General features: G+C 37.4%; 1 protein-coding gene across 5 annotated transcripts in view; it reads left to right on the top strand.

Annotated features, from left to right (window-relative positions):
- TTC21B (tetratricopeptide repeat domain 21B) overlaps positions 1-24,526 on the top strand; it is a 77,475-nt gene that overhangs the window by 30,170 nt on the left and 22,779 nt on the right. For 4 of the 5 annotated variants that reach the window (XM_010602858.3, XM_023542872.2, XM_064287044.1 and 1 more), the window contains 10 exons: positions 109-333; positions 4,871-5,109; positions 6,496-6,568; positions 7,162-7,272; positions 7,972-8,110; positions 11,238-11,344; positions 12,937-13,125; positions 14,275-14,385; positions 15,363-15,444; positions 24,239-24,389. In XM_010602858.3, coding sequence (XP_010601160.2) covers positions 109-333; positions 4,871-5,109; positions 6,496-6,568; positions 7,162-7,272; positions 7,972-8,110; positions 11,238-11,344; positions 12,937-13,125; positions 14,275-14,385; positions 15,363-15,444; positions 24,239-24,389 — 1,427 coding nt within the window. The remainder of the gene's footprint in view (positions 1-108; positions 334-4,870; positions 5,110-6,495; positions 6,569-7,161; positions 7,273-7,971; positions 8,111-11,237; positions 11,345-12,936; positions 13,126-14,274; positions 14,386-15,362; positions 15,445-24,238; positions 24,390-24,526) is intronic. The other variant, XM_010602859.3, reaches the window with a different exon arrangement.

The raw sequence follows: 24,526 nt of genomic DNA on the forward strand, positions 1-24,526 counted from the left end.
GTAAAATCATAGACTGTCCCCAAAGATCCTATTCATCTTAATGTTTGCTTGGATTGTACAGTATATGTTGATGTTCTAAATACTAAATACTAAATACTCTTTTTTCAGGTGAGAGAATATCCTTTATATCATTTGGTAAAAGCTCAGTCACAAAAGAAAATGGGAGAAATAGCAGAAGCAGTTAAAACTCTCCATATGGCAATGAGTTTACCAGGAATGAGGAGAATTGGAGCTTCCTCAAAATCTAAATCCCGAAAAACTGAAATTGATGCAAGCCATCGTTTATCCATCTTCCTTGAGTTGGTAGAGGTTCACCGCTTAAATGGAGAACAGGTAGGTCAAATTTTAATTCAATGGCTTATATTTGAACTTTGCTAAAGTATATATAGTAGTAGAAGATGAAAAAGCTAAAATTATTCCCTTGACTAAGTGATAAAGTTTAGAAAATTTATTTCTCATTACTTTAAGCTAAAACATGTGCTTTCTGCAAACTCCTGAAAGTTAAATTGTGCCCTGGATGACTTTAAATATCAGTGTGACTGCCTTGGCTACTATGAACAATACAATATTGTATAATTCTGTGAATTCTTAAAAGGAATACCACACATACGCACAGACACACACTTAAGCACACACATGTATTATTGGAATAAAATGAAAGCTCTAACCTGAAACTCTTAAGAGTTAGGAAAACAAAAGAAATACTTGATGAATACAGCTATGGTAAATTCATAGGAACATAACAAACCCAGATTAAGTTGTGTATACATGTGTATATACAGATAGAGAATGTAATTGTGAGAGAAGAGTTAAAACCTTGTGGAAAACAAGGAACCTAAACACATTTATGTCAGATTTTTAGTTTATAGCATTTGTTAATCAGTTATTTTCATATTTTAACGGAAATTGAGAAGGCCATCTTTCTGTATAGTTGTCAAATCCAGCAGAATTTCAATTTCATTAATAAATTAATACAAAATACATTTAATAAGTAGGCTCAGAGTACCATATATAATTGATTCCAAGGTGCACTTTTTTTCCCCACATTTTAACATATCTGGAGTCAGAATGTCTTAATAATATCTAAAGTTGAAATAAATCTTAAGATAAATGGCATTTTAGATTTGGAAATGATGTATAACAAAAATGCCATCACTTGTCTCTCTGTTTGTCATACTGTAGTGGCTTGTATGTTGCTAATGCTGGAAACTATGTCACCTATATTTCAAATACCAGCAGGATCGCTCGTGGTGGACACGTTTCAGTGGAGCCTCCAGACTAAGGCAGACTAGGAAGAAGGTCCTGGCGATCTACTTCTAAAAAAATTGGCCAATGAAAACCTTACAAATAGCAGTGTAATATCGTCTAATATAGTACCAGAAGATGAGCCCCTCAGGTTGTAAGGCACTCAAAATATGACTGGGGAAGAGTTACCTTCTCAAAATAGAGTCGACCTTAATGGTATGGATGGAGTAAAACTTTTGGGACCTTCATTTTCTGATGTGGCATGACTCAAAATGAGAAGAAACAACTGCATACATTCATTAATAATCAGAACATGGAATGTACGAAGTATGAATCTAGGAAAATTGGAAGTCATCAAAAATGAAATGGATGGCAATAAAGATCAATATCTTAGGCATTAATGAGCTGAAATGAACTGGTATTGGCCATTTTGAATTGGACAATCCTATGGTCTGCTATACCGGGAATGACAGATTGAAGAATGACATCGCATTCACTGTCAAAAAGAACATTTCAGGGTCTGTTCTGAAGTGCGGCACTGCCACTGATAGGATATATCCCTGTGGCTATAAGGAAGACCAGTTAATCTGTTATTCAAATTTACGAAACAACCACTGAGGCCAAAGATGAAGAAATTGAAGATTTTTACCAACTTCTGCAGTCTGAAATTGATCAAAGATGCAATCAAGATGCATTGATAATTACTGGTGATTGGAATGTGCAAGTTGGAAACAAGGATTGGTAGTTGAAAAATATGGCCTTGATGATAGAAATGGTGCTGGAGGTAGCATGATAGAATTTTGCAAGACCGATGACTTAGTCATTGCAGATACCTTTTTCCAGCAACATAAATGGCAGCTGTACATGTGGACCTCACCAGAATATATAGGAATCAAATCAACTACATCTGTGGAAAAAGATGTTGGAGAAGCTCAGTATCATCAGCCAGAACAGGGCCAGGGGCTGACTTTGGAACAGATCATCAGTTCATATGCAAGTTCAAGTTGAAGCTGAAGAAAAAACAAGTCCGTGAGAGCTAAAGCATGACTGTGAGTGTATCCTGCCTGAATACAGGGACCATCTTAAGACTAGAATTGATGCATTGAACTCCAGTGACCAAAGACCAAATGACTTGTGGGATGATATCAAGGATATCATACCTGAAGAAAGGAAAAGGTCATTAAAAAGACAGGAAAGAGACAATAGACCAAAATGGATGGCAGAATTGACTCTGAAACTTGCTTTTGACCGTAGAGTAGCTAAAGCGAACGGAAGAGATGATGAAGTACAAAGCTGAACAGAACACTTCAAAGGGTGACTTGAAAAGACAAAGTATTATGCTGAAATGTGTAAAGGCCTGGAGTTAGAAAACCAAAAGGGAAGAACACACTTTGGATTCCTCAAGCTGTGAGTACTAAAGAAAAAATATAAGCCTCAAGTTTAATATTGAAGGGTTCTATAAACAAAATGTTGAACGATGCAGGAGGTATTAAAAGATGGAAGGAGTACACAGAGTCATTGTACCAAAAAGAATTGGTCAGTGTTCAGCCATTTCAAGAGGCAGCATAGAACCAATGCTAATGAAGAAAGAAGTCCAAGCTGCACTGAGGACGTTGGCAAAAAACAAGGCTCCAGGAATTGATGGAATACCAGTTTAGATGTTTCACCCTAGGGTTGCAATGCTGGAAGTGTTCACTCGTCTGTGTCAACAAATTTGGAAGACAGCTACCTGGCCAACCAACTGGAAGAGATCCATATTTGTGCCCATTCCAAAGAAAAATGATACAACAGAATGTGGAAATTATCAAGCATACCATTAATATCTCATGCAAGTAAAATTTTGCAGAAGATCATTCAAAAACATTTGCAGCAATACCTTGACAGAGAACTGCCAGAAATTCAAGATGGATTCAGAAGAGGACATGGAACAAGGGATGTCATTGCTGATGTCAGAGGAATCTTCTCTGAAAGCAGAGAATACCAGAAAGACATTTACCTGTGTTTTGTTGAGTATGCCATGCCAAGGCATTCAACTGTGTGGGTCATAACAAATTATGGATAACATTGCAAAGTGTGGGAATTCCAGAGCACTTAATTGTGCTCATGCGAAAGCTGTACATAGACCAAGAGGCAGTTATTTGAACAGAAAAACGGGATACTGTGTGGTTTAAAATGAGGAAAGGTGTGTGTCAGGGTCTTATCCTTCACTGTACTTATTCTATCTGTATGCTGAGCAAGTAATCCGAGAAGATGGACTATATGAAGAACACAGCATCAGGATGGGAGGAAGAGTCATTAACAACCTGCCATATGCAGATGACACAGCCTTGCTTGCTGAAAGCAAAGACGGACGTGAAGCACTTACTGATGATCCAAGACTACAGCCTTCAATGTGGGATTACCCCTCAACATAAAACAAAAATCCTCAGCTGGACCAATAAGCAACATCATGGTAAATGGAGAAAATATTAAAGTTGTCAAGGGTTTCATTTTACTTGGATCCACAATCAATGCCCATGGAAGCAACAGTCAAGAAATCAAACAACATACTACATTGGGCAAATTTGCTGCAAAAGACCTAAGTGTTTAAAAGCCAAGATGTCACTTTGAGGACTAAAGTGTACCTGAGCCAAGCCATGGTATTTTTAGTTGCCTCATTTTTCATATGCATGTGAAAGCTGGACTATAAGAAAGACTGAAGAAGAATCCATGTCTTTGAATAATGGTGTTTGCAAATGTTTAATATACCATGGACTGCCAGAAGAACGAACAAATCTGTCTTAGAAGAAGTATGGACAGAATGCTCCTTTGAAGTGAAGGTGGCGAGACTTCATCTCGTGTAATTTGGACATGTTATCAAGAGGGACATGTTATCAAGAGGGACCTGTCCTTGGAGAAGGACATCATGCTTAGTAAAGTAGATGGTCGGGGAGAAAGAGGAAGACCTTCAACTGGATGGAATGAATCAGTGCCTGCAACAATGGGCTCAAACATAGCAGCGATTGTGAAGATGGCACAGGTCCGGGCAGTGTTTCATTCTGTTGCTCTGAGTCAGAACAGACTTGATTGCATCTAACAATAATAACCAAACGATTTTCTGGTGGCAGGAATAATTTATTTGATGAAGAACCAGTGGGTCTAGCGAGCTAATATGTACTAAAAGTACTAGATCCCATCAAGGGGAGCAGTGATGAACATGCCTAAGAATGTGGGCTTTGGAGTCCGGCTGCCTGAGTTAGACCACTAGTTCTATCATTTGTTAACTTTTTAACTCTCAAAATCTCAATTTCTTTACCACAAGATGGGGGTAATGTTAACTACATTAGGGTTGTGAGAATTAAGTGGGCTAGTACAATTCCAGGTATAAAGGAAATACTTTGCAAATTATAGTAGCAATGACTCCTATGTAACAACTGTTTTTTGGCTAACAAATATTTATAGCCTCACCTGAAGTCAGCCTCTGGTTTTGATTTTTAATATTTGTACTTTTCAAAATTCTGTCCATTTGTTTTATTTATAACTATTCTAGTTTTTATTGTTAATTCTGTGTTACTAGAAAATCCCATTTCCTAGGGTAATTTGTTGAATGTTTTGAAAAAACGATATTTTAATTTCATCTTTACAGCATGAAGCAGCAAAAGTTTTACAAGATGCCATCCATGAATTTTCTGGAACCTCGGAAGAATTGCGTGTTACTATTGCTAACGCAGACCTAGCTCTGGCCCAAGGAGATGTTGAGAGGGCCTTAAGCATGCTTCGAAATGTGACATCTGAACAGCCTTATTTTATAGAAGCCAAAGAAAAAATGGCAGATATTTATCTCAAGTACAGAAAAGAGAAAATGTTATATATCACTTGTTATAGGTAAATGGTTATTTTAGCTCGTTATATTCTGACATATTTTACCTCCTTACGTTAATTCCTGAATTTATTTTTTGTCTTTCTGTTAACTGCTTTACAGATACTTTACAAGTCTTCGGCTTCTGTGTTCTTGCTTCTTTCTCCTACCACCAACCAAATCACTCCAGCCAAGTTATTCACTCTTTGTAAAACATAATTATAATTATTTCAACCTGTGGTTTATTCTTAGTTCTCCTCATCAAATGTTATTTCTAAACCCCAAGTATCTTTGCTTCATCTTCCTTCTTGGGCTTGACTATATTATGTGAATACCAAGGTTCAGAAAGCTGCTCAGGTTCTTTGTAGATGCTGAGTGATTCAGCGCAGCTGAGCAGCACCCCAGCCCACGTGTAGATGAATGACTGGAGTTCCCGGATGACATTTTCTGTGATGTTTCCACAAGATCAACACTAACTGACATCTCTCTAATGATATGAAACTATTTTAAGACAGGGTTGGTTGGTTTTTGACACACTACCATGTAATCGTTAAAAACATATGTTTTTGTTTCAGGCAGGTCTGAAAACTTAGAGCTGAGACTTAAACTCAGCCTCATCTTTAAAATTGGAATATGATTGTCGTAAGAGTTTTTGGACCAATTAAATGAGATACTGCATGTGAAAGACTTAGTACTACATTATTATTTGAGTAGCTTTAGTATCTTGACCTGAGGAAGAGCTTTAGAAGTCTAAAATTTGCAGGTAAAAAACAAACAGCAAATACTAAGTAAAAGGCTTTCTGTTTTTTATGGTAACTCATTTTGGAATATGATCTATTACATGAATAATGAAGCTCAAAATGGAGGGACAATACATTTTTATTTCCCCTGTTTTGTTTTTTTTTTTAAATTTTTATTAAGCTTCAAGTGAACATTTACCATTCCAATCAGTCTGTCACATGTAGGTTTACATACATCTTACTCCCTTCTCCCACTTGCTCTCCCCCTATTGAGTCAGCCCTTACAGTCTCTCGTTTCGTGCCAATTTTACCTTCTTCCCTCTCTCTCTATCTTCCCTCCCCTATTTTTTAGAACCTTCACTACCGTTTCATTTCAGTGTCAAAACTAGCGAAACATATTTCTGGATAATCAGAATTTGTATTTTTACAACCTGTACTCTGTTACCTTCATTTCAGAAAATGGAACTATAGCATGAAAAAAATATTAATCTTGCATAAACAACCTGTGGGTATGGGTATGAGTGAGATTTTTTTTATAATGTTATACTGTTAGATACGCAGAAGATGCTCTGAAAAGGCTATTGGTTGATTGAAATAAGTGAGTTTACCTTTATTGGTTTAGAAGAAAATACTTGTATTTAATGTACTAAGTAGAGTCGATCTGATTTCCAGAGAGGTTGCTGAGAGAATGCCCTGCCCTCGTTCCTTTCTTCTCCTTGGTGATGCGTACATGAATATCCAGGAGGTAAAGTTTCTGATGCTACTGAACTTAGAATATTTTTGAAAACTCCATGATTAGTGTGATTCGTATAACATTCTGTTAAAAGGAGTTTATTTTTTTATGTTTATTTAGTATTTGAAGATTCAGTCATCACAGTAAAAGAGAGGCAGCTTTCAATAAAAAAATTTCATTTTTTTTCTCAAGTTGAGATCCAGTAATTCAGCCATATGATTATATGAGATAGAGATGATACCAAAAGCATACTGGGAGTCTCTTTTAAACAGACGTTAGAGCTACTGGCTAAGATTTTTTTTTTTACTGGAAGCAGTCCTCTGACTATATCTGGCTTTTATAATAGCTGCTAGAAATTTAGAATCAAGTTGTCTGTGAAGACTAGGGCATGGTTAACATGGTTGGGGATTATGCTGTTGAGTTACACCACCCACCTTAGTCACTGTGAGCTCTCTGAAATTGTTGAGGTTCCTGGACTTAAATATGTACCTAATTAGTCTTATTAGGTATGCCAAATGTAGAGCTTAATTGTGGAAATGTTGCCACTTAATGAGATCCAGTTAAGCTGTTTAATTATTGCTTATTCATGTGCCTGCCAATATTAGCCTGAAGAAGCCATAGTAGCGTATGAGCAAGCACTAAATCAGAACCCAAAAGATGGAACTTTGGCAAGCAAAATTGGGAAAGCCCTAGTCAAAACTCACAACTATTCAAAGGTAAGAAATTTATAGTTTGAAGTGTATGTACTGGATCAAATTTGTCAGACTTTTCTCTGTGAGAAGTCTTCAGCAAGTGTTTGCATCCTTGATCTTTGTAAACTCCAAATTTGTACACACAGACTTGAGTTTGTGTTAAAGTCTTTCTCAGTGTCTAATTCTTCATTGCTGCTTTTTGTGAAGACCGTTTGGACCCTGCAGTTTACTTTAGGCTTTATATTGCACCTAAATTCTTGGCACCAAACCAGTTACAATAATGTTGCTTTTCTTACATTTGTTTCCTTATATGAGGAAGCTTAATAGATGTCCTTTCTGATGAAACAATTTTAGTAAGCCATGTGCTTTGGAAGTAATTTTTCCTAGTAGGAATAGTGGATTTTCCTTCAGCATTATGTTTTTGCCCTGTTTCTGGTGACTTTTACATTCAGTGAGGCTCACTGGCCTCTGTAACAAAACCTGTAAACTTGACTTTCCAAGCATTGTTCTTCAGCCAGTTATTGTAAGAAATGTTAGTTACCTTGTATGATAACTGATTCTCTAAGAAAAATGAGATACTTCACTGATAGTGCAGGTACATACCTAAAATTTTCTTAGTTTATTTCTAACTGTGTATATGCTTTAAGTCTAATGTATAAAATATCTATTCCTGAATGCCATTATCATTGCCTTTTTTTCCTAATTGAAATGGGTTTTGTTTAGGCCATCACTTACTATGAAGCTGCCCTGAAGAGTGGACAACAGAATTATCTTTGCTATGACCTGGCTGAACTTTTATTAAAATTGAAATGGTATGACAAAGCAGAAAAAGTTCTTCAACACGCTTTGGCTCATGAACCGGGTATGAAAGTCTTTCTGATTTGCAAAAAAGCATACCTGATAAAAGTGACTTATTTCTTTTTTATAGTATATAAATACACCTACTCCTCACTGAGAAGCCCTGGTGGCATAGTGGTTGAGAGCTCAGCTGCTAAGCGAAAGGTTGGCAGTTCAGATCCACCAGCCACTCCTTGGAAACCCTATGGGACAGCTCTACCCTGTCCTGTAGGGTCGCTATGAGTCTAAGCCCACTCGATGATGCGTAACAACTACTCCTCCTCAGTCAACTCTCGTAATCTATTTTGCACATTAGCGAGACAGCGGACACAGTGGCAATAGCCGTGGAATGTCCCCTTCCTCATGGAGGGTCTCCAGGTGGCATCTGGGAAGCTGGGCTGTGATGCCCGACACCGTCTGCTTCCTCCTCCTGGCGGGGGTGGGTACCACGACCAGCTGCAGCTTCCGTGGCCACAGCCCCTGGGCAGACACGCAGGCAGCACCTAGCCAGCCGGTACCTGTTCTGGGTTCCCAGGTCCTATGCAGCCTGAGACTCTGCTGGTTAAAATTTCTGTGGGGTGGGAAGAGAGGAAAGAAAGGCATCGGAGAGGATGTTTGGAAGAAATGAGTGTGAGTTTAATGACATCCTAAAACGAGCTGAACTGGACCTGAAGCCTCTGCCTTGGTGCACAGCCAGACTCTTAGCACCCTCGTAGGAAGCCCTGAAAGTTGGTGAATCACCAGGCCTGGAGGGCAGAGCAGGTTCTAGAATTGTCAATGCAGGGCTCAACAGGGTGGGAGTGGAGTCCCAGAGGCGGCTCCGCGAGGGAGGGAAGCTCTGACCCAGCAAAGGGGGGTGAAGTTGTTAAGCCGCGAGCTCTCCAGTCACACAGTCTGGCTTTATCCAGCTTTGTCTCCTCCAAGCTTCCTTCTCCAAAGACGAATAATCCGTAACTGGACTTATCACAATAATGAACGCATCAGTAAATCTTGGCTGTTACTGTTTCTATGATCATATTTTCAAATAAAATCAGTTAAATGAATAGTCTGAAAACAAGCAAAAAAGGTCTTCCATTCACAAAAAGTAGATTTTCTAATAGTGACCTGGTTCTTTGGAACCTACTCATGTCAGTAAGTGAGGAATTAGGTGTATGTATTTGTATTCTCAGTATTTTATATGCATGGATGTGTGGTTAGTTTTATATAATACATATATTTCATTTATGAGGATGTAAAATAAATATTTGAAAATCTGTTACAGAAAGATACTTTGCAAAATGATGTAGAACAAACTTCCTTTAAATTACTACTACCTCTGGTATTTACACAAATAAACATTTTTAGTCTTTCCTTTTTTTTTTAAAGTAAGACATGATTATTTAAAAAAAAAAAAAAAAAACACTATAAAAGAATAAATGTATGTCTGTTGTTCCTGCCATGAATTCCACTTGCCCTGTTCTCAAGCTGGTTCCGCAGAGGTAACTCTTTTTGTGTTTTGGTGTATCTGGTGTGTGTCTGTGTGTAAACATTAAAAAAAAAAAAACAAGTGCTGTCGAGACGATTCCAACTCATAGCGACCCTATACGACAGGGTAGAACTGCCCCATAGAGTTTCCAAGGAGCACCTGGCGGATTTGAACTGCTGACCCTTTGGTTAGCAGCTGTAGCACTTAACCACTACACCACCAGTGTTGCCAATATGCATGATTTTCCTTTTCAAAATTTAATCGTTCTTCCTCTTCTGAAATTTTTTCTACATATACCATGTCCCAGATAGAGTTTGATATCATTATCTTCATTATCATTCGATATAATGTCATGCTAATATTCTATAAGTTGTTTAACTCTTCTCCCATTATTGGACATTTAGTTTGTTTTTCATTGCTTTGGTATTATAAACCATGCTTAAGTGAATATCCTTGTAACTCAGTGCTTGATATAAACTTGGTATTTTTTGAAAGCAAGGTCTTGAATCCAAGGGTATGTGTGTTTAAAATTTAATTGGATACTATCACATTGCCTTCTTACAAGTTTGTACACATTTATGTATTTTAAGATCTTTATTTTAAAATAAACTTAGTACTTGTTCATCGCCAGAATTGAGAAGTTACATATTCAGAATCCTACTAGGGTTCACTATTTCCACTACTGTTGCCTTTGTCCAAGCTGCCATCGTCTCAGCTGAATTGCTGTAGTAGTCTCCTCATTGGTCTCCCTGCTTTCATCTTCCGCTCCCATGTCCCTGCCATAACCTTTCTCAATACAGCAGCAGTGTTGAGTGTTGAGTGTTGAGCCTTTTAAACAATGTGAGTGATATCCTGTCACTACTCTGCTGAAGCTCTTCCTTGTCTCCCGTTTCCCTCAGTTAAGCCAGAGTCTTTGCAGTGGCTTCGGTGGCCCTTCACATCTGTGTTCTGTTGCTTCTCTGACCACTTCTTCCGCTACCAGCTCACCCACTCTGTTACGGCCTCTCTGTTGTTAAAATAAGTATAACAAATTCTCAGGTTGAGATTTTAAAGGAATAATGTATATAAACCACTTTTAACATAATTTGGCATGGACTTGGCACTCAATAAATAGAAGAAATTTATTTTTGTTAATTATTTAGGGTTCTTTTACTGCTCTTAGATCACAAAATAATAATATCAGATATTTAAATAGCCCTGTCTATCAGACTTTATTTTAAATGGTTTGCATATGTTAACTTTTTTAATAACCTACACAACTCTTTGAGGTAGGTATTATCGTTTTCCCTATTTTAAAGGCAAAAGGCAGACACAGAAAGCTTAAGTACCTTCCTTAAAGTTAAATGGCTCGTGTGTGGTGAAACCTAGGTTTGAAACCAGCCTGAGTGGCATCCACATCAGTGTTCTTTCCCACTATGCTATACCGCTTATCAGCGTCTATTTTTTAAAAAAAGCAGTGTCTTTTTGATTGCATCTAGCAACAACTGCCCGTTGTTATTCTACCCTTTAAATTTTCTCCCAGCCAATTTTTATTCTAAATCTTATTTTTAATTTGGCCAGTCTTCATTTAACTTAAAATTTTAAATTTTATTTACTATTTTTCAACATAGTTTTCTCGAAAGAACGGTTTTCAAAATTATAGAAAAAATGTAAACATTTCTTTAAAATGTGTCCCATTCTTTCACAGTAAGTGAACTGTCAGCTCTCATGGAGGATGGACGTTCTCAGGTTCTTTTAGCAAAAGTGTACAGTAAAATGGAAAGACCTGGCGATGCAGTCGCTTCCCTACAGCAGGTAGACGCTTCTGTGTGTGAGCGTGGCTGTGAGGCGGGAGACGTGGCGGGGGACTGTGCCACGTGAAAGGTCTCCTTGTTACTGTCTTACTGAGATAATATGCCATTCTGAGAGGCCTGGTAAAGTGTTTTGATGTGATTGTAGATTTCTTTCTCCTTTTAGTCTTATATAATTTTTGCTTCATTTATTTAGAAGCTATATTATGAGCTGCATTCACATTTAGAATTTTGATATCTTACTGATTAATTAAAATCTTTATAATTATAAAATGGTCTTTATTTCTAGTAATACTTCTTGCTTTAAATTTTTCTTTGTCTGATATTAATATAGCTACTCCTGCCTTCTTTTGGTTAGTGTTTTCATGATATATGTATTTTTATCCTTTTACTTTCAACCTTTCTGTGTCCTTTCATTGAAGATCTTTCTTATGTAAGCACTACATAATTTTTAAAAAATTTATCTGTTCTAACAATTTTAATCTTTTTATTATAATATGTTTATATTTAATATAATTATAGATTATATTTGGGTTTTTATCTGCCATTTTACAATTTGTATTCAAATTTCCTATTCTTCTAAGTTATTTTATTAGTATCTTCCCAAGAGTGTAACAACTAAGTTAAACAGCCTGGTTAGTTTTATTGAGTTGGTATGTTTTCTTAGGGTGCTCCCCAGAAAGATTGTTGTTGTTGCTGTTAGGTGCTGTTGAGTCAATTCCGACTCACGGTGACCACACGTGATAGAAAAAAACTGCCTCATAGGGTTTCCTAGCCTGTAATCTTTACGAGAGCAGATCACCAGGTCTTTTTCCCGTGGAACCACTGGGTAGGTTAAAACTGCCAGCCTTTCAGTTAGCAATAGAGTGCTTAACTTTTGTGCCACCAGGGCTTCTCCCAGAAAGAGTGGGCTAATTCGTATGCCATCAACAATACATGCATGGACGTATTACCTGAAACTTGCCAGTATTAGATTTAATAATTGTTAAATACATGGTATTTCTTAATTAGTGTGATAAATATTAAATTTTTTATTTATTTAATTACAACATCTGAATATCTTTTCCAAATTTTTTTTTCATGGTTGCAGTTCCCTTTTAGTGAACTTCCTCTGTATTTTCTTGTAACAGTGGAAAAAGTCTAATTTTACAGCACCTCAGTCCTGATGGTGCAGTGGTTAAGTGCTTAGCTTCTAACTGAAAGGTTGGCAGTTCAAATCCACCAGCTCCTCTGTGGGAGAAAGATGTAGCAGCCTGCTTCCCTAAAGATTATAGCCTTGAAAACCCTGTGGGGCAGCTCTACCAGTTGTACTCTGTCCTGTAGGTTCGCTATGAATCAGAATTGACTCGATGGCAGTGTTTTTTTTTTGTTTTTTTTTTTCCAGTTGGAAAGATGTGTGCGTGCTGGCTTGATGGAAACAAGTGCATGTTTGAGAGCTCAAAAAGCCACTTTCTTTCGATTAGGCTTTGTTAGATACAGGTTCAATAATACTTAAATAAATCTTAAGTAAAATCATGCCATGTGTGAGCTATTGAGACTTGTTTAATTTTTCTTTTTTTCCTTTCTCTTCCTTTTTGATCTTTATTTTTTTCCTAGGCTCGAGAATTACAGGCTCGAGTACTGAAACGTGTTCAGATGGAGCAGCCAGATGCCGTCCCTGCACAAAAACATTTAGCAGCTGAAATTTGTGCAGAGATTGCAAAACATTCTGTTGCTCAGAGAGACTATGAAAAAGCAATTAAGTTTTATAAAGAGGCTCTTGTTCATTGTGAAACAGATAATAAGGTCAGTACCTTTATAAAATTTTAAATACCTTTTATTCCAGATGTCAGCTCAATTCCCCGAATGTAAGATTCTCACCAGTTTATTTTTAAGGAATATTTGAAAAGAAATGTAACAGAAATGCAGTTTAAAAAATTAATATTGTTTTCAGAAAACCTTTAAAATACTTTATGGCCTGAATTGAAAATGCTAGGGTGTGAAAATTTTAAATTAAATCTGCAATCTCTTTGTTTTTTAATATTTATCTTGTGTTTTAATAGTCATTTTTAAACAATTTTTATTAATCCCACATAAATATATGGATCTAGATGATTCAAATTAGTTTATTAAACAACTATTGTACACCTCTGTATTTCAATTACTGTTAGGTGCTGAGGATTCAAAAGTGACTAGCTGGAATCTCTGATCCTAGGTGGCACAGTATGGGAATAGATTACAGACCATATTGATGTAAAAAAGTTATTTATATATTGGCTGATTATATACACTAAAATATTATTCTTTCGCATATCTTGATAGATGGTTATGTTTGTAAAGTATTCTAATAAATGGATAAATACTTAGATAAGTGATACAGAAGGAGAAGAACTAAAGATGACCATAGTCTAGAATTTAAAGCTTAAGATTGACCAGTTTTTAGTCAATACATCTCTTTCAGATATAAGATATAAATAATCTTTGGTAGAACATAACCAAGCAGGTACCTTTTTCAATGATGACAAAAAGAGTTAGAATCCCAGTTTTAAATCTGAAGCATACCTTAGATATTACCTGCTTCATGCTTTTTATTTTAGAAATGAGAAAACAGGTTCAGAAAGATAAAAATGACCCAGCCTCATCAAGAAGAAGCTGGGACTAGAATCCAATCTTCTGATTTTACAACCAGTATTCTTTTAACAATGTCTCATGTCTGCATTTCAAGCTAGTTAACCACCTGGTTTTCCTTTTACTTACTATTTTTGTTGTTGTTATTTTTTCACAGTATGAGAGAAAATAGAGATGGGCATGCCTTTACTTTTCCCACCTATAATACTTGATAATTTTAGCTTAATAACCTTTAGTTAACTAATGTTTCGTCTGTGTCCAGACATTTTCCCTGTTCACTTGTTATTCCAAATGGTTTCTGCATTAACCTTGCCTTTTTCTCTCTAGATAATGTTGGAATTGGCCCGATTATACCTGGCACAAGATGACCCTGATGCCTGCCTGCGACACTGTGCACTGCTTATCCAGAGTGACCAGGACAATGAAGCTGCTACCATGGTTAGTCCAAGAGATGTCAGTGCTATAAAGGCAGTTGTGCTCTCTGTTCCATATAGAAGTTTAAAACTTTACGTGATGGAGAGGCATGGCTAATGGTTGGCTTTTAGAATATTATCACATTTTTAACATTCGTATATTTTACCAATAAGAACCAGGAATTATTAGCATTATAAGGATGAAACAAACTCAGCACAGGCCTTTGTTTGCCTTTTGGGGCCTCGTTAAATTTTCTTTATGCCTGACGGGATAGCTGGTCAGGTTGAGTTCATGTGGTAGAGCTATAATTTTCTAAAGATCAGCTTTTAAGTACTTACTCAGACATGTTAGACCTATTTAAGAGTTTCAGTGGGGCTTTTGGATACAGAAAAAAAATTTCACTTGTCATTCTAGAAAGTGTGTTTTAAATAAAATTGAGTTCTAGCATTTCTTTCTTATTTTTACTTAGGTGGAGAGGCATTTGTTACCTTTTCAGATGGGTACGAATAACATTTTGTGAGGTTCATTCGAAGTTAGTATTACAACTGAAAAGAGAAATAAGTCTTTTTTAAAAAATACAAAATAAGAAAATCTCAGTAAATCTTGCTCATTTTAAATTCATTTGCAGTGTTTAGCATTCAAGAGTTTGTGTTTTTAATCTCAGTGTCAGTCTTAGCTAAGTCCAGCAAGGCATGTTTTTTATGATACCATGTAAGAGTGTGCAGTTCACTCAAATTCCTCTTTGTAAAACGACCGTTTCAGTCATATGTTTTGCTAAAAATACAGTTTGCAAGCAGTGTGATATGTATCACATCTTTGATTATCTTCGTTACACCGATCTCAGATCGAATCACCTCACGGTGTGCGTGAACTTCAACGTTTACAAAACCTTGCCCCACTTCATGTTTTTCATATATATTTTCATAGTGCTAAGTCCTCATAGGAAGATACGCCTTTAAAAATGTATGGCGATATTTTTAAAACCCACTTTGCCTTTATAGATGATGGCTGATCTCATGTTCAGAAAACAGGACTATGAACAAGCAGTGTTTCACTTACAGCAGCTTTTAGAACGCAAACCAGGTAAATATTCACTGTTTATATTTTTCTAATGTACTCAACCCCCTTTCTTCTTTGTTTGGCTGTTACACTCCTTGGAAAAAACCTAATCTTAGTTGGGGCCAACTGTCCGTTTACTGGACACCTGCACTTGAGCAGCTGAAATGGCTGTAAGGAAAATGACACTCTTGACCGATCTTACTATAAATTATGACCGTAAACCTCCAGTGGGCCCTCAGGAGTAGCCTGGCAATCCTGATTTCTCTAATGAATTCACACACTCCAACCGCTTTTCACACTTTCTTTCTCCTCTCTCCTCAACTTCCAATACCCTTTCCTTCTCAGCTAAAAACCTGGCCATTTACTTCACTGAGAAAATAGGAGCAACTGGAAGAGAACTTCTCCATCCTCCTGTCACAAAATCTACCTGGTCCCCAGCCTTTGCACCCTGAAAGTCTGCAATCCCATTTGCAACCAGCGTCTCCCCGTGCGCGCTGTATACGACTCGCTTACCTGGTGAGGGGCTTTGCTACTACAGTTATTCTCTCATTCCTGCTTCGTTTTTTCCTTAATCATCATGCAGATGCTGTGATAGCTCCTCACTTTAAGTAAATCAGTCATTAAAAACTGGCTCTTAACTCTCCATCCCCTTCCAGTTACTGTTCTGTTCCTCTGTTCTCCTTACAGCAAACGTCCTCTGTAGAATTCCAACGAGTACTGCCTTCACTTTGCCTCTTCCACTCCAGGCAGGCTCTACCCTGTGCTCCAGGGAAGTTGCTTCTGCAGTGTGGCCAGTGACCTCCATGTTGCCAGATTTTTGGTTTCTAGCTCTGCTTACTTGGCCTGTCAACTTTATTTGACACAGTTTATTTTCCCCTTCCATCACGGAAGACTTTCTTCACTTGTCTTCTGGGATGCTAGACTCACCTGATTTTTCTTCTCCCCAGCTGCCCACTTTGTTTCAGACTCCTTTGCTAGATTTATCTTTTATGACCTCTAAAAACTGGAATGCTGTAGGCCTCAGTTCCTCCTCTTTTTATACATTCACCCCTAAGTGACTTTATCCAGGCTTTGTGTCCCATGAATATGCTGTTGTCAGCGAAGCTTAGACCTCCAGTCCTGATTCATACACAACACTACCTACTTGCATTTCCACTCAGAAGTCCAGGATCTCAAACTTACCGTATCCATAATAGAATGCTTGATCTTTTTATTCCCTCTTGCCTTTATGTGTCATCTCGGTAAACGGCACCGTCATTCACTCGTTTACTCAAACCCCAAACCTTAGTGTACCTTTGCTTCATCTTTCCCTCATACACCACATCCTACTGTCGACAAATCTTTGTTCACTCTGCCTACAGATATTATCTAGAATCCCATCACTTTTTTTCCCTTGCACTGTGAGCACCTGGTCTAAGCCATCGTCATCTTTCTCCTAGATTATTGTAACATTTCCCATAATTCATCTCTGCTTCTATTCCTTGCCTGTAGATCATTTGGAAATGCTTTCACCTGAAAGTAACAGAGACCCCCAAAGTCCCAGTGGCTTAAAAAGTTAGGGCTTTTAATTTTGTCTTATGTAAAATAAATCTAAAGGTAGACCACAGGGATGGTGTGGAGATTCCACGGTATCATCAGAAAACTTGAGCACTTCTGTCTTTCTGCTTTACTATCATTAGCCTAACTTGCATTCTGGATATCACCTCACGGTCGAAGAAGACTGCTGTTGCTTTAGCCACCGTGACCATATGCCAGGGCCTAGGTGGGGAAGATGGGGGTAGAGGTGGGCAAAAGGGCATACCTCCCAGGTGAATCATCTCTTTTTCTTTAAAGAAAAAAAAAAAAAAAGAAAATTTTTAGAAGCACCTATGTGCATGCAAAAGAGGGTGGCAAATGTCATTTTCTAGTTGAAAGTGTAGAATAAAAAGACAGTTCTGATTATAAAGAAGAAAGGGAAAGCACACGTTAAGTAGGCAACAGCCCAAGGAGGTAATACTGCCATGAGACTTTAATTTACTCTTCTCTCTTCCTGGCATATGTTCCTCCCACATTCATATGGTTGCTACTTCATTTCATTTAGTTCTCTGCTCCGTTGTCCCTTCCTTAGTCCCTGACCTTTCTATATAAAGTAACACCTCATAGTACTCCCCCTGTTATTTGTTGTTTATATCTATAAAAACAGTATCATACACACACACACACACACACACACACTTATAAAACCCTTGTAGAAAAAAAACCCAAGACTGTAAATAGTAGAACATAAGCATCAAGTGACCAGAAACTTTGTCTTCACTGCTGTTTCCTGGACTTGGAACACTCTCTGATCAAGTTGGATAGAAAGAAATGTAGGAGGAGAAAAGGAAGGAGGGAGGGAGAACAGGGAAGGAGAAAAGAGGAGAAGGGAAGGGAAGGAGGGAGCTTTTCAAATTACTGATGAATATATGTCACTTATATGTATCCCTAAAAAGGGTTTGAAATTGCTGGGGAAGTACTAGAGCTATGTTCCTATTCTTCTCAATCCTAATGCCTTCATCTCAGGATGATACCACAGGCATCACAGCTGCCTGCTTTAGGGCACTGTGGACACAGGTGGCTTTACTTCAAGCAGTACAACTCAGAGAACCAGATGTCCTCTGTGTACTGTATTTACCGATGTTTTTAATAAAAAATACGTTTGAATATAGAGACTAGCACTTTCTACTCAGATATAAAATACCCCTAGTTAGGACAATGAAAAGAAAAAAATCCTGTTTTTATAGTAACATCAACATTTAAATTTTTTTTATTACATTTTTTAATTTTCTCCCAACTTAAGATTGCCTGAGGCCATTTCATTGTTGCCTGCCCATTCAGTTCCAGCTTATACATACAAAGATGTTATTTAAATGAGTGCCATTAATTGCCATCTTACTTCTTCTACTCAGAGTCCAAAATGAGGGCCTATTTCCCCACCCCACCTTGCCCAAACTTACTCTTCTTTTTTTAAATAATATTGAGTTTTTCGTGTAAATTTAGATTCTCGTTTGACAATTTCCACACAGGTTGTTCAGTGACATTAGTTACATTTATCACAGTGTGTCAACATTCTCTTTAATCGTGTTCTATTTGTTTCCTTTGCAGTACTCTAGGTTTCCTGCCCCCTTGTCGTCTCATCTTTCCTTTTGAATAATTGCTCACTTTTTGGTCTCATACTGATGGCTTTTAAGTTGGGCAGCAATCTTACAGTTACTGTATTTTGTTTGCCACTCTGCTATTTCACCAAAAGGTGATCTCAGGGGATAGGCTTGGTTCTAGATTTATGGAGTGTCTCAGGGTGTTAGTCTCAAGGAGTCCTCTATTCTCTCCCAGTTTGTGTGACCTTTTTTTTAAAAATAACAATTTAAATTCTGCTTCACATTTTTCTCCCATTCTATCTGGGACCATCTATTGTGACCCCAGTCAAAACAGCCAGTGGTGGTAGCCGGGTACCATCTAATTCTTCTTGTCTCAGGGTAGATGAAGTTGTGGCTTGTGTAGACTTGTTTCTTCTGTGAGCTCCAAACCTGCTCTTAACTTTGCTCAGGCCTAAGTCATTTTTCTGTGCCATTTCTACCTTTAGTTCCAGACTATCCTTTTTCTTCTCTGAACTGCCATTTAAAGGTGATATAATATTTTCATTCTATCTCATGCTCTCGTTTCATGGCTTTTCCCTCTGAGTGAACGATTGAGACTGGTTTCTTAAAAAAGACATTTTTTCTTATATATATTTTTAAACCGATGCCAATATTGCCCTCACACATTATAGTTCATAAGATTTGAAGAAACCCTGGTATCTCACGCGAATTTTGTTTCTCCCATGTTTCTGTTACTTGGTATATACATTTTTTTTCAAATAGGCATTAGTAAAGTTTTCTTAGTAGACTGGCTACTTTGGACTGCCTGTCAACAAAATATAAATTATTTGTAAATTCAGTATGATGACCTTCTACTCCAGTAAAACCAAATTACCTACACCACCTCCAAGTCTTTGTGCTTTTTGGCCTGTAATACACTTTCCCTTCCTCATCCTTCCTCTATGCCTTTCCCAACACAAAGTCCAAAATATCCACCCCCTTAAAATGAACAAAATAATAAAAAACTTTAACCCCACTGCTGCCACCTACTGTATAAGCCCTGATGGTATAGTGGTTAAGAGCTACGGCCGCTAACCAAAAGGTCGGCAGTTTGAATTCACCAGGCACTCCTTAGGAACCCTATAGGACAGTTCTGGTCGGTCCTTTAGGGTTGCTATGAGTTGGAATTGACTGGGCAGCAGTGGGTTTGGTTTTTTTTTAATGCGATTCCAGTACAGTGACTAACCATTCTGGTTTGTCTGGAACTAAAGGGTTGTCTAGGATGTGGGACCTTCAGTACTAAAAGTAAGTCTCAGGGAAACTGGGATGAGTTGGTCACACTGATCCTGGGTCATTTCATGGATACCCCTTTACCATTTATAATATCTTGTGTATGTATTTTTCTTCTCCATGTCTTAGTTATCTAGTGCTGCCATAACAGCAATATCACAAGTGGATGGCTTTAACAAAGAGAAATTTATTTTCTCACAGATTAGGAGGCTAGAAGTCCATATTCAGGGTACCAGTTCCAGAGGAAGGCTTTCTCTCTCTGTTGATTCTTGGGGAAGGTCCTTGTCATCAGTCTTCGCGTGCTCTAGGAGCTTCTCTCGTCAGGAACCCCAGGTCCAAAGGACGTGCTCCTTTCCCGGTGCTACTTTCTTGGCGGTATGAGGTCCCCCTGTCTCTTCTGCTTGCTTCACTTTTTTATATCTCAAAAAAGGTTGACTTTAAGATAGAACCTGATCTTGTAGATTGAGTCCTGCATCATTTACATAACTGCCTCTAATCCTGCCTTACTGACATCATGGAGGTAGGACTTATAACACATGGGAAAATCACATCAGATGACAAAATTGTGGACAGTCACACAATACTGGGAATCATTGCCTACCCAAGTTGACAGGCATTTCTGGGTGACACCATTTAATCCATAACACTCCATTAAACTGCAGACTTCTCACATTCAAGGATCATATCGTATTCATCTTATGTCCTCAACATCAGACACAAGGATCATATCATATTCATCTTATGTCCTCAGCATCAGACATCAGCATGTAGCTGGTACAAAGTAAATGTTTGGTTGGATGGATCAGTGAATGATTGTGAAATACCAAATTCTTTAAAAAATACAAGATTTCAAGTAAATTTTTATTATCTATGTGTCTTAGTTACCTAGTGCTGCTATAACAGACATACCACAAGTGGATGGCTTTAACAATCAGAAACTTATTTCCTCACAGTAAAGTAGGCTAAAAGTCCAAATTCAGGGCATCAGCTCCAGGGGAAGGCTTTTTCTTTCTTTTGGCCTTCTCATCAATCTTCCCCTGGACTAAGAGCTTCTCTGTGCAGGGACCCTGGGTCCAAGGGACTCACTTTGCTCCTGGCACAGCTTTCTTGGTGGTATGAGGTACCCCCTTTCTCCCCTTTCCCTTTCCTTTTTATCTCTTGAGAGGTAAAAGGTGGTGCAGGCCACATCCCAGGGAAACTTCTTTTACATGGATCAGGGATGTGACCTTAGTAAGGGTGTTACAATCCCACCCTAATCCTCTGTAACAAAAAATTACAATCACAAAGTGGAGGACGACCACACAATACTGGCAGTCATGGCCTAACCAAATTGACACGTATTTTTGGTGGACACAATTCAATCCATGATACTATGTGATATTTTATGTCTTTAATCTTGCTTTATGCTTCATTCCTAGTAGGACTTTCACACTTATCCATAGATCTATTTTATTGGAGTTATTCCAAAACATATGCCTCTGCACTTATTTTATGTGTGTTACCGGTTGTCCTCAGTAGCACATCTTACACTTCAGATTAAGCCTCTGTTTTAGCTTACTTCAAAGATGGGCTATCCAATTTAATTTAGCCTAGCTAGTTGAAAGATCCTCCTTATAAATTTAATTACTGCTCTTGACAAATTAAGCCCCTTCACCCTCAAAATTTACAAATCATCTTCAGTGTTTCCCTTCTGCCATGCTAATTGGTTAGTACATCCCATCAGCTCTGTCTGCTGAACAGCTGACTCACATTCACTCCGTCTTCCCTTAGCCCACAGCTTTCATTTAGGCCCTTATCATCTCTCCTCTAGTTTCCTGACCAGTCATCTGGCTTCTGGGCTCTTGCTGCTCCAGGCCATCATGAGACTGTCATATTGATTCTAAAAATCAACAAGTATTCCTTTGCTTAAAAATTTAGGATGGCTCCTTAAGATAAAGCCTAAAATCGTAGCATTATTTTAATAATAATATGTCCCCAAATTATCCTTTCATTAGTGTTTCTTATCCTTCTTTCCCCACTGTAATTTCCAGTCATATCAAACTCATCAACACCCCACTGGTGCTCTTCCCTACCTCTGTGTTTCCACGTGCCATCTGGTACTTGGAATACCTTTGTGTGTCTAGTAAGGTCTTCCTCCTCTCCTCAGACTGCTACGAGGTCAGCTCCTCTGTGAAACCTCTCCGACTTCACCAGGCAAACTTAGGACCACTTCATTCATGTCCTGTCACACCACACAATAATTGTGTTTGTTTATCTTCTCACTATCCATCAATAAATGTGGATCAAACATTTTGGTTTAATCAGATTCCTTAAGTGTAGAAATTCTCATTCTGTCAAATTTCATAGTTAACCTAAAAAAAAGGAAATACAATTTAATCTACCAGTGGTAATTACAACTTGGACTAATGAATACATTTTAGTATTTTTGTAAGATAATAATTATTTAAGAGGTTGACCTCCCAAAGTTGGTTGTAGGTGATAATAGCAATATTATACATCATAGGGAAAATTTGGGGTCGGAAATTTTAGTCTTTAGTTCGTGCCTAATCAATACAGCTTTCAGGTTCTGCGACTTTATTAGAGGGTAGTCGTCCTGTTTCTTATAGAAAGTTTTGGAGTTGTAAGTATTACCAGTGGCATTTATAGTTTCTTAAGCTCTTCCGTGATTCGATTTTCCATAGCACTCTGCGGGTCAGTATTATAATCTTAATTTAAGAAAATAAGTAATCCTAGACTCAGAATTTGGATAGTTTGTTTGAATTCGCATAGCTAAAGGATGAGACCAGTATTGAGCCCTCTTTTCCGAAACCGTGTTTTTATCATGCTCTGCTTTTTTAATGTTGCCGAAAGGCAAATAGAACAAAATGTAGAGACCCGAGATTGTTTGGCAGGGAAAGCAAATAATGATACTATCTGCCTGGATTATTTTGGCATCGTGTGATAGAGTCAGCACAAAGCCTCCAAAGACTCTTAAATCTACTTCAGTATATTTTGTTTCCTCGGTAATGCTATGTGTGTTACTGTCTGGATTTAAAAACATTCTGCTGAGAAGAGATCCATGGGCTTCACCAGACTCCTAGAGAAGTCCTAGTACACAAAAATGGTTGAGAAGGCTGCTAAGTTACTGCTGTCACCTTTCATCCTAACTTCAAGATATTTTACGTTCAATATGTATCTCCTCTTGGAAAATAGAATAGAGAATAAATAGCTTTAAAAAGTGTGTGTGTGTGTGTATGTTGTTTATAAAAATTGACCCTAAGAAAGCTTATTAAAGATTTAAGAATCTTTAATAAGCTTTCTTAGTTCTGTGCTAACTGAAAGTTGAGAGCTCAAACGCCTAACAACACTATAAGAATAAATAATAATAACCGAAGTGTGCAATTACAGAGAAATAAAATGTGAATCATCAACGTAATAGATCATTGTGCAGCAACTAAAATCATGTTTTTGAAGACCATTTTATGACGTTTGGAAAATGTTTACTGTGTAATGTTGGATCAAAGGTAGCAGCCCCAGTGTGACATTGACTTTGTATATAAATACATTTGCTTACATTTATATATTTCTACATTGATTTTCATTTCTAATTATGTAAAAGGAAGTACACCAAAATATGGTTATCCCTAGCTGATAGGAATATGAGTGATCTTTTTGTTATCTTCTATGTACTTTTCTATATTTTTCAAAATTTTCTACATTGTACATGCATTATTTTTAACAATCTTAAAAAAAGATTTACTGAATTATTCTAAAAACTTGGTCCGTTATAAGTGATAAGAGAAAACTCAGTAGTGTTGGGAGAAAAGACTTTCTAGGAACATGACATGAAATTATACCTGAGACCAAAAAACTTATTTCTCCTTTTAAGAAAGTAAAATAGGTTTGAAATACTGGGACTAATATATCAGGGATATAGTTTGATAAGCTGGTATCATTGTGTTAGCTACATATGCATATTAAAGAAAGCCTGGAGTAAAATTTCTGATTGCCTACCCTAAAAATTATTGTCGAAATGCTCTGTTCCCACCCTCTTCCTAGCTGCAGTAAATGGAAAAGGGAGTCCCAGAAGTAGATAGTGACTTGCCTTACGCAATCCAGTCCTGGATTTTACAGTTAGAACCTAGATTACGTAAGCAGAGACTGTTTCTAGGTTTTGATCCCAGGAATAGTTGAAAAAATAAGTCATAACAAAGATATATTTTTATAGATTTGTCCGTTTAGACCTTCTTCACTGTGACCAGCCCAGCCCGACCTATATCATTAGACAGATCATCCAGTTAGGATACAGACTCTTGGGGATTTATAGCCCCGTGAGTCATTCTTTTGCTTATATTTTAATTTCATTTGAAGTAAATTATACTTTAATGAAGTAGGATGATGGCCATCAAAATAAAAGTTATAAAATGTCCGTATCTGACATATTCTTTTTCTAGATAATTACATGACATTATCTCGTTTAATTGATCTCCTAAGAAGATGTGGAAAACTTGAAGATGTTCCAAGATTTTTCTTAATGGCTGAGAAGCGTAACTCTAGAGCAAAATTTGAGCCAGGATTTCACTACTGTAAAGGACTGTATCTTTGGTAAATGTATTGGCAAATAAATCCTGCATAATGAATAAAGTAGAATAAACATTTTTTGTATTCAAAAAATCTACCTTTTAAATACGTTAATAGTTTTAGTTAACATATAGATTATGAACTACTCCAAGTTTATAGTC

Source organism: Loxodonta africana, chromosome 6 (genome assembly GCF_030014295.1).
Source record: "Loxodonta africana isolate mLoxAfr1 chromosome 6, mLoxAfr1.hap2, whole genome shotgun sequence".
Taxonomy (NCBI): Eukaryota; Metazoa; Chordata; class Mammalia; order Proboscidea; family Elephantidae; genus Loxodonta; species Loxodonta africana.